Source organism: Nothobranchius furzeri, chromosome 2, assembly GCF_043380555.1.
Source record: "Nothobranchius furzeri strain GRZ-AD chromosome 2, NfurGRZ-RIMD1, whole genome shotgun sequence".
NCBI lineage: Eukaryota > Metazoa > Chordata > Actinopteri > Cyprinodontiformes > Nothobranchiidae > Nothobranchius > Nothobranchius furzeri.
The window spans coordinates 70,412,066-70,426,084 of NC_091742.1; the positions used below are offsets into that span (position 1 = coordinate 70,412,066).

General features: G+C 45.3%; 1 protein-coding gene across 1 annotated transcript in view; it reads right to left on the minus strand.

The window, feature by feature from the left end:
• Positions 1-13,643, minus strand: part of LOC107377452 (inactive ubiquitin carboxyl-terminal hydrolase 53) — a 46,030-nt gene extending 32,387 nt beyond the window's left edge. The window contains exons 1-3 of the mRNA XM_015947028.3: positions 13,268-13,643; positions 10,377-10,469; positions 10,153-10,287 (exon numbers count right to left, since the gene is read on the minus strand). Coding sequence (XP_015802514.3) covers positions 10,153-10,287; positions 10,377-10,469; positions 13,268-13,411 — 372 coding nt within the window. The 5' untranslated portion in view covers positions 13,412-13,643. The remainder of the gene's footprint in view (positions 1-10,152; positions 10,288-10,376; positions 10,470-13,267) is intronic.
• Between the last annotated feature and the right edge of the window lie 376 nt (positions 13,644-14,019).

Genomic DNA, 14,019 nt, shown 5'->3' on the forward strand with positions numbered 1-14,019 from the left:
AGTATTTCAATGAGTTGAGCAGAATGGCCGCTGTCCTCCATGTACCTGTAAGAACTCTGAAGTTTATAATATTGCTCTCCAGTAAAACTCTACATTTTTTCAAAGCCCAACAATCCATCTTTTTTTTCTGCCTATCGAGATCGTTTTTCCCATGTCAATAAATTTGATAATGAACAGAAATAAAAATGTGTGTGTAGGTTGGAGACGTTATAAGTAATACGTAATAAGAGCATGAAGGTTAAATAGTGTTAAAAAGACACAAACAAACATTCACTTCTACGCATTTCTTGGAATAAAACGAGCTAAAAACAGGGTGCAGACATTTGAGGGCTGGGTCTTTAGTTAAATTAACAGTTGTGTGCACTTGAGCATGTGGTCACAAACTGTGTATGAAGAGAATGGTGATTTAGCAGCAGGATTATTTGCGTAATTCACAAAAATACTGAATTCTATGGCCACTAAATAATCCAACATCAAAGCTAGCAGATGCAAAAGTGAAGGGAACCAACCAGTGTTTACTGAACTGAGCGTAGACATTTGCAACACAGTCAATTATGATTTTGCACAAGGAATGAAGGAACATTCACTTGGCTATTTCTAATTACTGGAAGTGTAGCTTGCAATGGATTACTCTGCCTCCCACACAGAAAACTACAGCAAACCATCATCCAATCTGAAAAATTTCCCAGAGGGCTCAGTGTTAATAAGATACAAATAGGAAATTGACAAATGAATAAATCTTACTTGTTGACTTTGCTAAATTTGTCATTCAGGACCATTTTCGGTTTTGTAAAGAAAATCTTTAACAAGCACAGCTTCATTAGGATGTTTTTTTTAATCTAAAATGAGATGAGCTTTCTAGAAGGAAAGAACAAAAAGGATGGCAAGATGGATATCTGCTGATTTGTACCATCAGCAAGCTGTGAGCAAAATGTTCAGAGATGTTCAGTTTGGTTCATTCACTGCTGTATTGTAGCTTGCAATAAAATAGTGATTGGTATGCTTTTACTTCTAATATTTTTCCAAATGTCCTATCAGAATGTGCTTCATTTAAAAAATATAAGACATTTATCACCAAATGAAAGCTAGGTATCAAAGTGTGACCAGTTCAATACAAGTTAACTTTGCTTCAACAATTATATATTTGCACAACAGTTTTCTGTTTTATAAACCATTAATGTAGTAGTTATAGCACGTGTTGCTCTTTATTTCAAGGGACAATGAACCAAAGTCTGGGAGTACCCACTGTGTTAGGCCAGTGGTTTGCAAAGTCTGGGTTGGGACCCTACCAACAAAACGCTATATTGAGAAGTCTTTATTAAAATCTACAGAAAACAAGTTACCTTATCGTAGTGGAGGAGTTTGAGTGCCCTAATGATCCTAGGAGCTATGTTGTCTGGGGCACTTAGTGCCCCTGGTAGGGTCTCCCATGACAAATTGGTCTCAGGTGAAGGGTGAGACAAAGAACGGTTCGAAGGATCTTTCATGGCGGTTAAAACGAAGAGTCGGAGTACCCGGCCCGGAGGGTTACCGGGGTCCCACCCTGGAGCCAGGCCTGGGGTTGGGGCCCGTGAGCGAGCGCCTGGTGGCCGGGCTTTCACCCATGGGGCCCGGCCGGGCCCAGCCCGAACCGGATACATGGGCTCGTCCAACTGTGGACCCACCACCCGCAGGAGGAACATGAAGGGTCCGGTGCAATGCGAATCGGGTGGCAGACCAAGGCGGGAGCCTTGGCGGTCCAATCCCCGGACAAGAAAACTAGTTTTTGGGACATGGAACGTCACCTCGCTGGCGGGGAAGGAGCCGGAGCTTGTGGCAGAGGTTGAGCGGTACCGGCTAGATATAGTCGGACTCACCTCGACACATTGCATTGGCTCTGGAACCCGAGACCTGGAGAGGGGTTGGACACTCTACTTTGCTGGAGTTGCTCCGGGTGAGAGGCGGAGGGCTGGGGTTGGCTTTTTGTTAGCCCCGAGACTCTCTGCCTGTGTGTTGGGGTTTACCCCGGGGGACAAGAGGGTAGCTTCCTTGCGCCTTCGGGTCGGGGAACGGGTCCTGACTGTTGTTTGTGCTTATGGGCCAAATATCAGTTCAGAGTACCCACCCTTTTTGGAGTCCCTGGGACGAGTGCTAGATAGTGCTCCATCAGGGGACTCCATTGTCCTGCTGGGGGACTTCAATGCTCACGTGGGCAATGACAGCTTGACCTGGAGGGGTGTGATTGGGAGGAACGGCCCACCTAATCTGAACTCGAGCGGTGTTTTGTTATTGGACTTCTGTGCAACCCGCAGTTTGGCCATAACGAACACCATGTTCGAGCATAAGGATGCCCACCGGTACACTTGGTACCAGGGCAGCCTAGGTCACAGGTCGATGATAGATTTTGTAGTCGTATCATCTGACCTGCGGCCGTATGTTTTGGACACCCGAGTGAAGAGAGGGGCGGAGCTGTCAACTGATCACCACCTGGTGGTGAGTTGGATCAGATGGCAAGGGAACATGTCGCGTAGACCTGGCAGACCCAAACGCATAGTGAGGGTCTGCTGGGAACGCCTGGCAGAAGAACCTGTCAAGACGGTCTTCAACTCCCACCTCCGGCAGAGCTTTGACCACGTCCCGAGAGCAGTGGGGGACATTGAGTCCGAGTGGGCCTTGTTCCACTCTGCGATTGTCGAGGCGGCTGTTGCTAGCTGTGGTCATAAGGTGGCCGGTGCCAGTCGTGGTGGCAACCCCCGTACCCGCTGGTGGAAACCAGAGGTTCGGGGAGCCGTCAGGCTGAAGAAGGAGGCCTACAGGGCGTGGCTGGTCTGTGGGTCTCCGGAGGCAGCAGACAGGTACCGGATAGCCAAGCGGGGTGCAGCAGTGGCAGTTGCCGAGGCAAAATCTCGGGCGTGGGAGGAGTTTGGGGAGGCCATGGAGAAAGACTATCGATCGGCTCCAAAGAGGTTCTGGCAAACTGTCCGGCGCCTCAGGAGAGGAAGGCAGCAACTCGCTCACACTGTTTACAGTGGGGATGGGGAGCTGCTGACGTCAACTGAGGCTATAGTCGGACGGTGGAAGGAATACTTTGAGGAGCTCCTCAATCCCACCAATGCGCATTCCGAGGAGGAACCAGAGCTGGGAGGCCTGGGGATGGACTGTCCGATCTCGGGGGCAAAAGTTGCTGAGGTAGTCAAACAACTACACAGCGGCGGAGCCCCGGGGGCGGATGAGGTTCGTCCTGGGTATCTCAAGGCTATGGATGTTGTAGGGCTGTCATGGTTGACACGTCTCTACAACATTGCGTGGTCATCGGGGGCAGTTCCTAGGGAGTGGCAGACCGGGGTGGTGGTCCCCATCTTTAAGAAGGGTGACCTGAGGGTGTGTTCCAACTATAGGGGGATCACACTCCTCAGCCTCCCTGGAAAGGTCTACGCCAAGGTACTGGAGAGGAGGGTCCGATCGATAGTTGAATCTCAGATAGAGGAGGAGCAATGTGGTTTTCGTCCTGGCCGTGGAACTGTGGACCAGCTCTATACCCTTGCAAGGGTGATGGAGGGGGCATGGGAGTTTGCCCAACCAATCCACATGTGCTTTGTGGATTTGGAGAAGGCTTATGACCGTGTCCCCAGGGGCACCCTGTGGGGGACGCTCCAGGAGTATGGGGTGGGTGGCTTTCTGTTAAGGGCCATTCAGTCCCTTTACCAGAGGAGCGTGAGTTTGGTCCGCATAGCCGGTAGTAAGTCGGACCTGTTCCCAGTGAGGGTTGGACTCCGCCAGGGCTGCCCTTTGTCACCGGTTCTGTTCATCACTTTTATGGACAGAATTTCTAGACGCAGCCGTGGTGTGGAGTGTGTCGAGTTTGGTGGCAGGAGAATCTCGTCTCTGCTTTTTGCGGATGATGTGGTCCTCCTAGCTTCATCCAGCTCTGACCTTCAGCTCTTGCTGGGTAGGTTCGCGGCCGAATGTGAAGCGGCTGGGATGAGGATCAGCACCTCCAAATCTGAGACCATGGTTCTCGACCGGAAAAGGGTGGCTTGCCACCTCCGGGTCGGGGGAGAGGTCCTACCTCAAGTGGAGGAGTTTAAGTATCTCGGGGTCTTGTTCACGAGTGAGGGTAGGAGGGATCGGGAGATCGACAGGCGGATTGGTTCGGCGTCTGCAGTGATGCGGACGCTGAGCCGATCTGTCGTGGGGAAGAGGGAGCTGAGCCAGAAAGCCAGGCTCTCGATTTACCGGTCGATCTACGTCCCAATCCTCACCTATGGTCATGAGCTTTGGGTAATGACCGAAAGAACGAGATCGCGGATACAAGCGGCCGAAATGAGTTTCCTCCGTAGGGTGGCCGGGCTCAGCCTTAGAGATAGGGTGAGGAGCTCGGACATTCGGGAGGGACTCGGAGTAGAACCGCTGCTCCTCCGGATCGAAAGGAGCCAGTTGAGGTGGTTTGGGCATCTGGTCAGGATGCCTCCTGGACGCCTCCCCGGGGAGGTGTTTCGGGCATGTCCTGCCGGCAGAAGGCCCCCGGGTCGACCCAGGACACGTTGGAGAGGTTACATCTCCAATCTGGTCCGGGAACGCCTTGGGGTCCTGCCGGAGGAGCTGGTGGACAAGGCCGGGGAGAGGACAGCCTGGAGCTCCCTAATTGGGATGCTGCCCCCGCGACCCGGACCCGGATAAGCGGAGGAAGATGAAGACGAAGAGACGAAGAAAACAAGTTAGAAATTAACCGTTGATAGAATACTTTCACTATAATTTATACAAATGACAAATAAGATAGATAATAGGGCTGCACAATACATTGCAAATGCATTGTCGTCGCGATATCAGAATGCACAATACATATATCGCAAAGAACAGAAAAAACTACAATAAATGGCCAGCTCAAATGTTTGCTACACATAATGCATTCTGTCAAACGGAAGCATTAAGTTTTTGGCTAATCAAATAGAGCTCTTCACCAATTTGGCCAATTGGGTGGGTTCTTATAGGAAGAAGTCATATCGTCATTGGAATATACTGCAATCGCGCATCGCAGGTGTTCCTATTATTGTGCAGCTCTAATAAATATGTATTAACATTAGGGATGCAAAATATAAAGACATCATTTAGGTGGTGTGGTTGATTTTACATAATGGTGAAAGTGTAGTGTATAAGTATAGGCTATAACACCGGTATGAATATCGGACATCCACCCAAATTTATAAATTGGCATGTTTTAGAAAATTGAAACCAAAAATATCCGTTTTCATTATCTAATTGTCTTTATACATGCCAGGTCTCCTCCCATAAAAAAGAAGGTAAACTAAATTATTTTAGGGAAGTAACATCACATATCTCCTATCAATCATAATTAAACTTTAAACATTATATTGGAAAATATGACAACTATTTCTATTTATGTTAGGCGAGCTGTGCCATCCATCCATCCATCCATTTTCATCTGTTTGTTTGGAGTTGGGTCACAAGGGCAGCTGTCTAAACAGAGAAGCCCAGACTTCCCCATCCCCAGCTACTTAGGCCTACTCCTCCAGGGGAATCCCAAGGCGTTCCCTGGCCAATTGAGCGGCATAGTCCCTCCAGCGTGTCCTCAGTCTTCCTTTAGGTCTCCACCCAGTTGGATGTACCCGGAAAACCTCACCAGGGAGGCGTCCAGGATGGATCCTAACTAGATGCTCGAGCCACCTCAACTGGCTCCTCCTGATGTGAAGGAGCAGCAAATCTACTCCAAGCTCCTCCTGGATGGCTGAGCTTCTCAAATTATCAGATCATGCATCTGAGGAAGACGAACAGCTACTGATCAGCACAGTCTTCAAGTCTGTTTGACATACCATCTATGCATGGTATGTAAATGTTGTTTTATTCAATTCAATTCACTTCAAAAATACTTTATTAATCCCAGAGGGAAATTGATTGCTGTAGTAGCTCAGAATAATAATAATAATCAAGTCATCAAAGAGTTATTGTATATTACAATGGCTGTTGGCAGGAAGGATCTCCAGTAGCGGTCAGTATTGCAGCAAAACTGAAGAAGCCTCTGACTGAAGACACTCTTCTGTTGCCGGACAGTCTTGTGAAGAAAATGCTCAGGGTTGTCCATAATTTTCTTGATTCTCTGGAGAATCCTTCTTTGCATTATCTCCTCCAGTGGTTCCACAGTCGTCCCCAGAACAGAACCAGCCATTTTTTATTAGGTTGTTGAGCCTTTTCAGGGCCCTGCTTCTGATGCTACTACCCCAACAGACGATGGCTGAAGAGATTACACTCTCAACAACAGACTTGTAGAAAATCTGCAGCATCTTGCTACAGACATTGAAGGACCTAAGCATCCTCAAGAAGTGCAGTCTGCTGTGTCCCTTCTTGTAAACGGCTTCGCTGTTCTTTCTCCAGTCCAGTCTGTTGTCCAGGTGAATTCCAAGGTATTTGTATTCCTTAACCACCTCCACTTATTCTCCCATGATGGAAACAGTGTTTGACTCCACCCTGTTTCTTCTGAAGTCTAAAATCATCTCCTTTGTTTTGTTCTCGTTCAAGGTCAGATGATTGTTTCCACACCATGCCACAAAGCGCTCCACCAGCTCTCTGTACTCAGTTTCCTGTCCATCTCTGATACACCCGACAACTGCAGAGTCATCTGAGTATTTCTGTAGATGACAGGTCTCTGATGTGCACTCTAATTTCCCTCTTTGAATTGAATTTGAGGTCTGAGGTGTACAGGGTGAAAAGGAATGGTGAGAGTACAGTCCCCTGTGGTGCTCCAATGTTACTGATCGCCTGGTTTGATGTGCAGTTCTTCAGCCTCAAAAACTGTGGTCTGTTTGTCAGGTAGTCTTTAATCCAGGTGATAGCTGAGGCCCCTACCTGTGTCTTCTGGAGTTTATGACAAAGTACATCAGGGTGAATTGTGTTGAATGCACTGGAGAAATCAAAGAACATGACCCTCACAGTGCTGCCTGCTTTGTCCAGATGACAGTGGGTTGGTTGAAGCAGATGGATGATGACATCTTCAACTCCAACTCCATGGCGATAAGCAAACTGTAGCTGGTCCTGATATGTCCTAGTTTGCTTATTCAGGTGGACCAACAGGAGTCTCTCCAGGACCTTCATGATGTGGGATGTCAGGGCAACCGGTCTGTAGTCGTCATTGACTGATGGGCGAGTTTTTTGGGAACTGGAACAAGGCAGGATGTCTTCCACAGGGCTGGAACTTTCTCCTGGGCCAGGCTGAGGTTGAAGAGGTGCTGCAGAATCCCACAGAGCTGCTCTGCACAGGCCTTCAGTACTCTGAGGCTGACACCATCTGGACCTGCAGCCTTGTTCCTGTTCAGTCTCTCCAGCTGCCTCTTCACCTGACTTCTAGAAACAGATAGGTGGAAGGGGGAGGTAAATGGGGCAGCAGAATCTCCTGACTTGGTTGAAGACAGATTTATAGAACCAGAAGAGTCCATGACTGTGTTAGAGGACAAAAGAGCTGGTGTGTGACAGGAAAATGTTGGATCAGAGGAGGATGGGATGTGTGATTGGCTGGGGACAGGTGAGGAGGATGCTGGGATTGTTCCTGAATTGAATCTATTGAAGAACTTGTTCAGTTCATTGGCTGTGTCCAGGCTGCCATCTGTGCAATCCTTCCTCTGCTTGGAGCCTGTGATCTTCTTCATACCTGGCCAGACATCTCTGATATTGCTCCTCTGTAGTTTGTTCTCCAGCTTCTTACTGTATGCCTCCTTGCTGTCTCTGATCTTGATCTTCAGTTGCTTCTGTATACTCCTCAATAATTCCCTGTCTCCCTCCTTGAAAGCTCTTTTTTCTCATTTAGCAGATTCTTCAGTTCCCTGGTGATCCAGGGTTTGTTATTAGCAAAGCATCTCACTGTTCTGGTGGGTATGATGTTGTCCACACAGAAGTTTATATAGTCAGTGACACATCCAGTCATGGCATTGATGTCCTCTTCATATCCTTGGCAAAGTCATCCAATCTGTGGTCTCAAAACAACCCTGCAGGGCTTCTTCAGTGTCTTGTGACCATTTTCTCACAGTTCTTCTTGTCACAGCTTGCCTCTGAACAAGTGGTTTGTATTCTGAGCAGATAAAAACAAGATTGTGATCTGATTGCCCTAGAGGAGGTCTTGTTTTGGACATGTATGCATTCTTTACATTTGCATAAAACAAATCCAATGTCTTGTTTTCTCTGGTGGAGCAGCTGACAAGCTGTTGAAATGTTGGAAGTGTAGCAGAGTGCGAGGCATGATTAAAATCACCAGATATAGCCAGACATGCATTAGGGGTGCTGGGCTTGTAGCTTAGCGACAACGGAACTGATGGCATCACATGCACTTTCAGCAATGGCTGATGGTGGAATATAAACGGTTGCCAAGACAACACTGGTGAACTCTCTTGGCAAATAATATGGGCGACAACTTACTGCCAAGAAATCAACATCTGGGCTGCAGAGACGACATTTCACTGAAACATGACCTGGATGGCACCATCTGTTGTTGACAAGCACTGCGACTCCACCTCCTTTTCTTTTCCCGCTCCTCTTCAGATCTCTGCCTGCTCATAAAGTCAGGAATCCTGGCAGAGAGACGCTGGAATCGGGGATATGGTCCTGCAGCCACGTCTCAGTCAAACACATAACACTGCACTGCCGATACTCTGTCTGAGTCCTTGAAAGGGCTTGGAGTTCATCCATCTTGTTGGCCAGTGATCTCACATTGCCCATTATGATCGATGGAAGAGATGGTTTGAATTTCCTCTTTCTCTGGCTCTGCTTTGCTCCCGCTCTGCACCTACGCTTCTTGCGTTTTTAGCTCATTTGGGATTTGTGGCTTCAGTTGCGGTATTATTTCAGCCTTTCCAATGTTAAGCAGCTGCTCCCGGTTGTAAACCAGCTTGTTGCCATGGTTACGCATCATAACAAATGCTCAAAAAGTGAAAAAACAGCAGTAAAACTCCTCTGAGCTTCACAGCACCAGAAACAGAAAAGTAAAATGTCCAAAAATACAGTTTTTCTTGAGGAACTAGAAGAAAAAATGTCCAAAAAAAGTCAAAACTTACATATAGTCAACAGAGCTACTCCATCACGCAGCCACCCAGAGCATTGCAGTTAACTCATTCACTTCCATTGATGACTAAAGTCATCATTTAAAATCCAACTGTTCACTGTCAATGACCTCTAAAGTCGGCATTTGCAATTTTTTACTGTGTGGTCATCGGAACGAGCCCCCGCACCGTGAGAACAAACAAGTCAGCTCTAAAGCCGATCGTCATCCGTCTACATAGCACGTCACGTGATCAGGATGCAGAAAATGCATGTATTAGGAGATCATTTTGGGCCGCTGCTGTAAAAAAAAGTGAGGCGTGAACCAGAAAAGTGTCTGCTGATCACAATTCAACAACGGATGATGAAAGAACGGGTAACGTTCGAAACGCATGGATTCTTCCTGATGCAAGAGGTGAGTCTCCGCTTTGTTTTGGTAGTTTTGGCATCGATATCATCCTAGCGCGCAAACTCTTAAAAAACAGTGAGAAACGCTGGCAGCGAAGGGAGGAAACGGCTGGCAGCGAATGAATTAAAAAATAAAAACTGATAGATATCTTCTGATATTACATTTTAATGCCATTATTAGCCAATACTATTGGAAATTTCATATACAATACATTACGATACTCTAATTGTGCAATTAGGCTGTATTGTCAGCTCAATTTTACTAACTAAACATATGCTTAAATCAGTCATCTGATTAACCGGCATAGGAGAGTACAAATATAGCAAAACAAAACTTGATTTGGTATAAAAATATAGGGTTTGCGAGTAGAAAAACGTGTTGTTTGGTTCTTAGTAAAATTTGTGGAAAATGAAATGTAAATTGATTCTCTGTAACAAGAATCTGAAACTATTCCTATTATTAAGACTAAATGAAACATTCTTATGCAATGGTTCAAACACAATTGTTATTCAAAGATGTCAGGCTGATACTTTACTATCACAGGGGACAGAAGCTCTTTTAAAGACCACACCAAACAGTTTTATGCAATGTATTACCCCAAATGCATGGCAGTATATAACACACACACACACACACACACACACACACACACACACACACACACACACACACACACACACGCACGCGTGCGCACAGATCCTTCTAAAGTCGCCACGGGAACTTACAAAGCACTCAGCAGCATCGTCCATGAAGCCCAGCTGGAAGCGGTGCTCGTCCTTAAAGGTCTCTGCCAAGGCATGACGCAAGTTGTCGGAAGGCAGAGCGCGCTCTCGACTCTGCTGGAACTGGGAAAAAAGACCCTGACGAAAAGAGCAAGAAGTGCCTGATTTAATGCCCGCATCTGTGTCCTGATATACGAGCTGATGAGCTGCAGCTGATAACACTTTACCTTTAATGCACAAAAAATACACGAATCTCCTTGGCAGAAATGACCAGGTAGGTGTCTCAAGCTGCGCCTGAAGATGTCCAGATGCCATAGTACCTTAGAAGGAGATAACAGGCACAAATTCATCTTTAATTTTTCAAATAAATCCAATGATAATGTATAAAAAAAGATTCTTATGTAAACAAGCATTGGGTTATTCTTTATTACTCATGCCGTTCAGGCACTAAAACCAAGTCTCCAAGGTCACAAGAATTATATTTTATTTCTCTCTCTCTGACATTAAGTGCAGCCAAAGGCACTGATCTTCTATGACCAGCTCATTGCTTGTCTCACCCTCTGAGTCACAGTCCTCTTTGAGACTGACCTAACTGTGACTGCTACAATGAATCATCTCAGCGCCAGTGCTCCACTGGTCAAAAGCAACCTTCAAGTACACTCATAACGCGCCTCGAAGATCGGACAGAATTAGACAGTGACAGAGCTGCAAAATTTCGACATAAATGAGGACAGCAGAATTGTATCAAGGCAAGTTACCTCACTAGGGTAATCTTGACTGTGAGAAAAAGATTAAACGTGTAAGAGGGCACTTGTTCTTCTTTGGATCAACATTACTTCCATCATTAACACTTCTGATCACACTGTATTTCCAGTACTTAGAAATATTTTGCTTGTGAAAACATTCCTAAGCACGCCTTTCAGCTTGTTGTTAAAGGATTTCTTCTTATAGCTTCCAGTTCTGTCAGATTCTTGGGCAGCCGCTGCACTTTGGGGTCAATCCAGACTATTATTGGTTAAGAACTCTGGGGACCATTGTGTAACTGTAGCTTGCATCACTTTGTGGATTGTAGGATTAATATTCAGCTGCAAAGACCTTTCTTTAGCCTCCTTTAGTTTATTTGTTTACAGATGGTGTGATATCTGCTGGTATTTACTTGAATCTACTGGCCGACATTAATATATTTTTGTGAAACTCAGCATCCTTCTAAACTGAACAGATCTGCTTATAATACACAAAAAGAATTGAGGACCTCTAATTTAGAGCCAGTTAAATACTGGTAATGTCCTTTTTTGCCATCAGAGAAAGGTTTTGATTTGTCCCAAGCCAATGAGCGGTTAGTGTTCAGCCTGCCAACAGGCATTTAATTGTCAAAGAGATCCCTCAACTTGAGAACAATGCTGACTAAAGCTGGGTGAATTAATCAATTATTGATGACAGACCTAGGCTCACCGATCAATTTTTTTAAAGAGGTATTTTTAGATGCTGATGGGACTTTACATACTTGCAGGTGAAATTTGCAGTTTTCTTTGTGTGGCAAGGTGGAGAAACGAGGGCCCGGGCGGGATTCGATCCCCAGACTCCCGGGTGAGTGTCATACGCTCTAACCAGTCAGCCAAAGGGACATCCCCTTGGCCAAGTAGCCAGGGCGCATGATCAATCGGGACATTGTGACAGGACACTCACACTGTCACATCTGCAATGTATTTTCTATGTACATAACCATATCAGACATCATCAGAAAGCTAGAATTTAAGCGGTTCTAATGACAAAGGCCAATCAAGGATACAACCATAACTTCTAAGCGGAGTAAATGCTTTTGTCAAATCACTCTGGAATTCAAAATAATGTCTAACTCACCGTTCAAAGCCTCATTATTGCCAGAACAGAGCCATCTCAAACAAAAACTGATTTTCTAAGTCAAAGAGGGTCCAATAAAAGTACTCAAAAAATGGTTAGTCCGCAGCAAACTTACATCCACAATCCAACATTACAGCTGAAAACCTTCAAAATTTCCTTCAGATGTGTTTCTTTTTCACCCTACCCTCAAATGGCGAGCTGATTAACCATTTCATCTATCTGTTGTGATGCAACATGCCAATTCAATAACAATTTGCAAACATTCAAAAGCGATTATAAATAAATGGCAAAAACAGCTGCACAGAAGATGGCAGAACATAAAACTCTGCGGGGGTGGTATACGTGCTGTCAAAGACTTCCTTTTAGCTTGGATGTAACTTGTTTTTTAAGATGATTGAAGCCACACAAGTTTTTCTCAAACTGTCCTTCACAGTCCCAAGTTAACTGTCTGGTGAGCTGTCCTTCAGCTCTAACAGCCAGAAGTTCCTGGATCTCTACATCGCTCAGGTTTGCCGTCTCAGCTGATTCTGTTTACAAAAGCGAAACTGACTGTCCGTGTTTACTTTCATTTTAAATATTCACGTATTTCAAGCTTAAGTATGTTGGGTATGTGTTCAGTCTTACATAAATAAGATAGTGTTGTAAAAGGTTTTAGGTAACTTGAAAAATGTGCGTTGAATTAATTTGAAAGTATAAATAAGCTATGATGTGAGGAAAAACCCTAGAGTAAAGAAATGCATTAAAAATAGTGGTAATCATAATAATCGTTTAATAATCGAACCGTTGAACCTTGAATCAAAATCGAATTATGAGGTACCTAAGATGGCACACCACTAATAACCTCCATTAGCATCCTTATATTAGCTTCAAACTTTTGATCAAGGTATTTCTGGATCCAACAGGTGAAGGGTTACTCTCTCTGCTGAGGCTAAATCTGTAACTATTAGCCTGTAGGTCAAAAGTGACAACCTCTAATTTCATATATGTAGTTCAAACCAATCACAGTGCAGTATTTTGCTGATTGACACAATAAATAACCAATGAAATTTGAAAAACAATGAAATCTTACATGAGGACCTGTGGTGGTCTACTTCCACCGACTAAACAAGAACTATTATAATTTGTGGGTTGCTCTGTGACAAGCCCACAAAAAGTCCAACATGCCCAAGGCCATTTGCCGCACTGATCAATATCGATTGGAAATTTTTTACACATCGCCAACCTTAATCCCAACAGTCACTTCATGCAGCATGCCTACCTGTACTGCACTGTTGAGGAAGCAGCTGTTCTGACCCGGTTCATTCAGCAGTCCTTTAGTAGGGGCCAGAGACATCATGCTTCCCGGCTGGAATGACTTTCCCAGGTTGTTCCCGGGCTTCCTGAAGAACTTGTACCATGCCATTGGTTATCGGAGTCTACCTCGAGACAGGTGGGAAAAGTAGAGTTCAAAGAACGGTTGGCGGAAAGGGCAGATCCCTTGGCCCCAACAGTCCGAGGCTAAGTTATTCCACAAGCAGCAGCAGCTGTTCTGCAACACATAGGCTTTTAGTCCAAACCAGCAGCTCACGGAGAAGCTCCTGCTACCTCCTCTACAATAGAAAAAAAAATCTTCTCAAGAATTAAAAAGGGGGAAAAATTACAGTCTGAGTTTTTGTTTAGGCAATCCTTTGATGATGAGTTGTCTTCTACTTTTATGATGCTCTTCCAGAATGCAGGAAAATGAATCAGTCATCTTGTAAAAACCTTGATCAAAGCGTTACAGCTGATAAGAGACACTCCTTAGCATGTGCTGATGCTCCTGTTCACTCTCAGCTGCAGTTAAATGTCCCATTCAGATGTTGATCCATACCATATCCAGAAAGGACATCAAACTCTGCAGGCCTGTGTCAGAAAAAGAGAAAAGTTAAGGATGAGAGGGATGTTTTCTCCCTTTTTACCATTCTAAATAAAGCAAAAACAAACTGAACTCTCAATGCTGTGCTTCCAGTTCATGTCAAACTGAACTTTTTA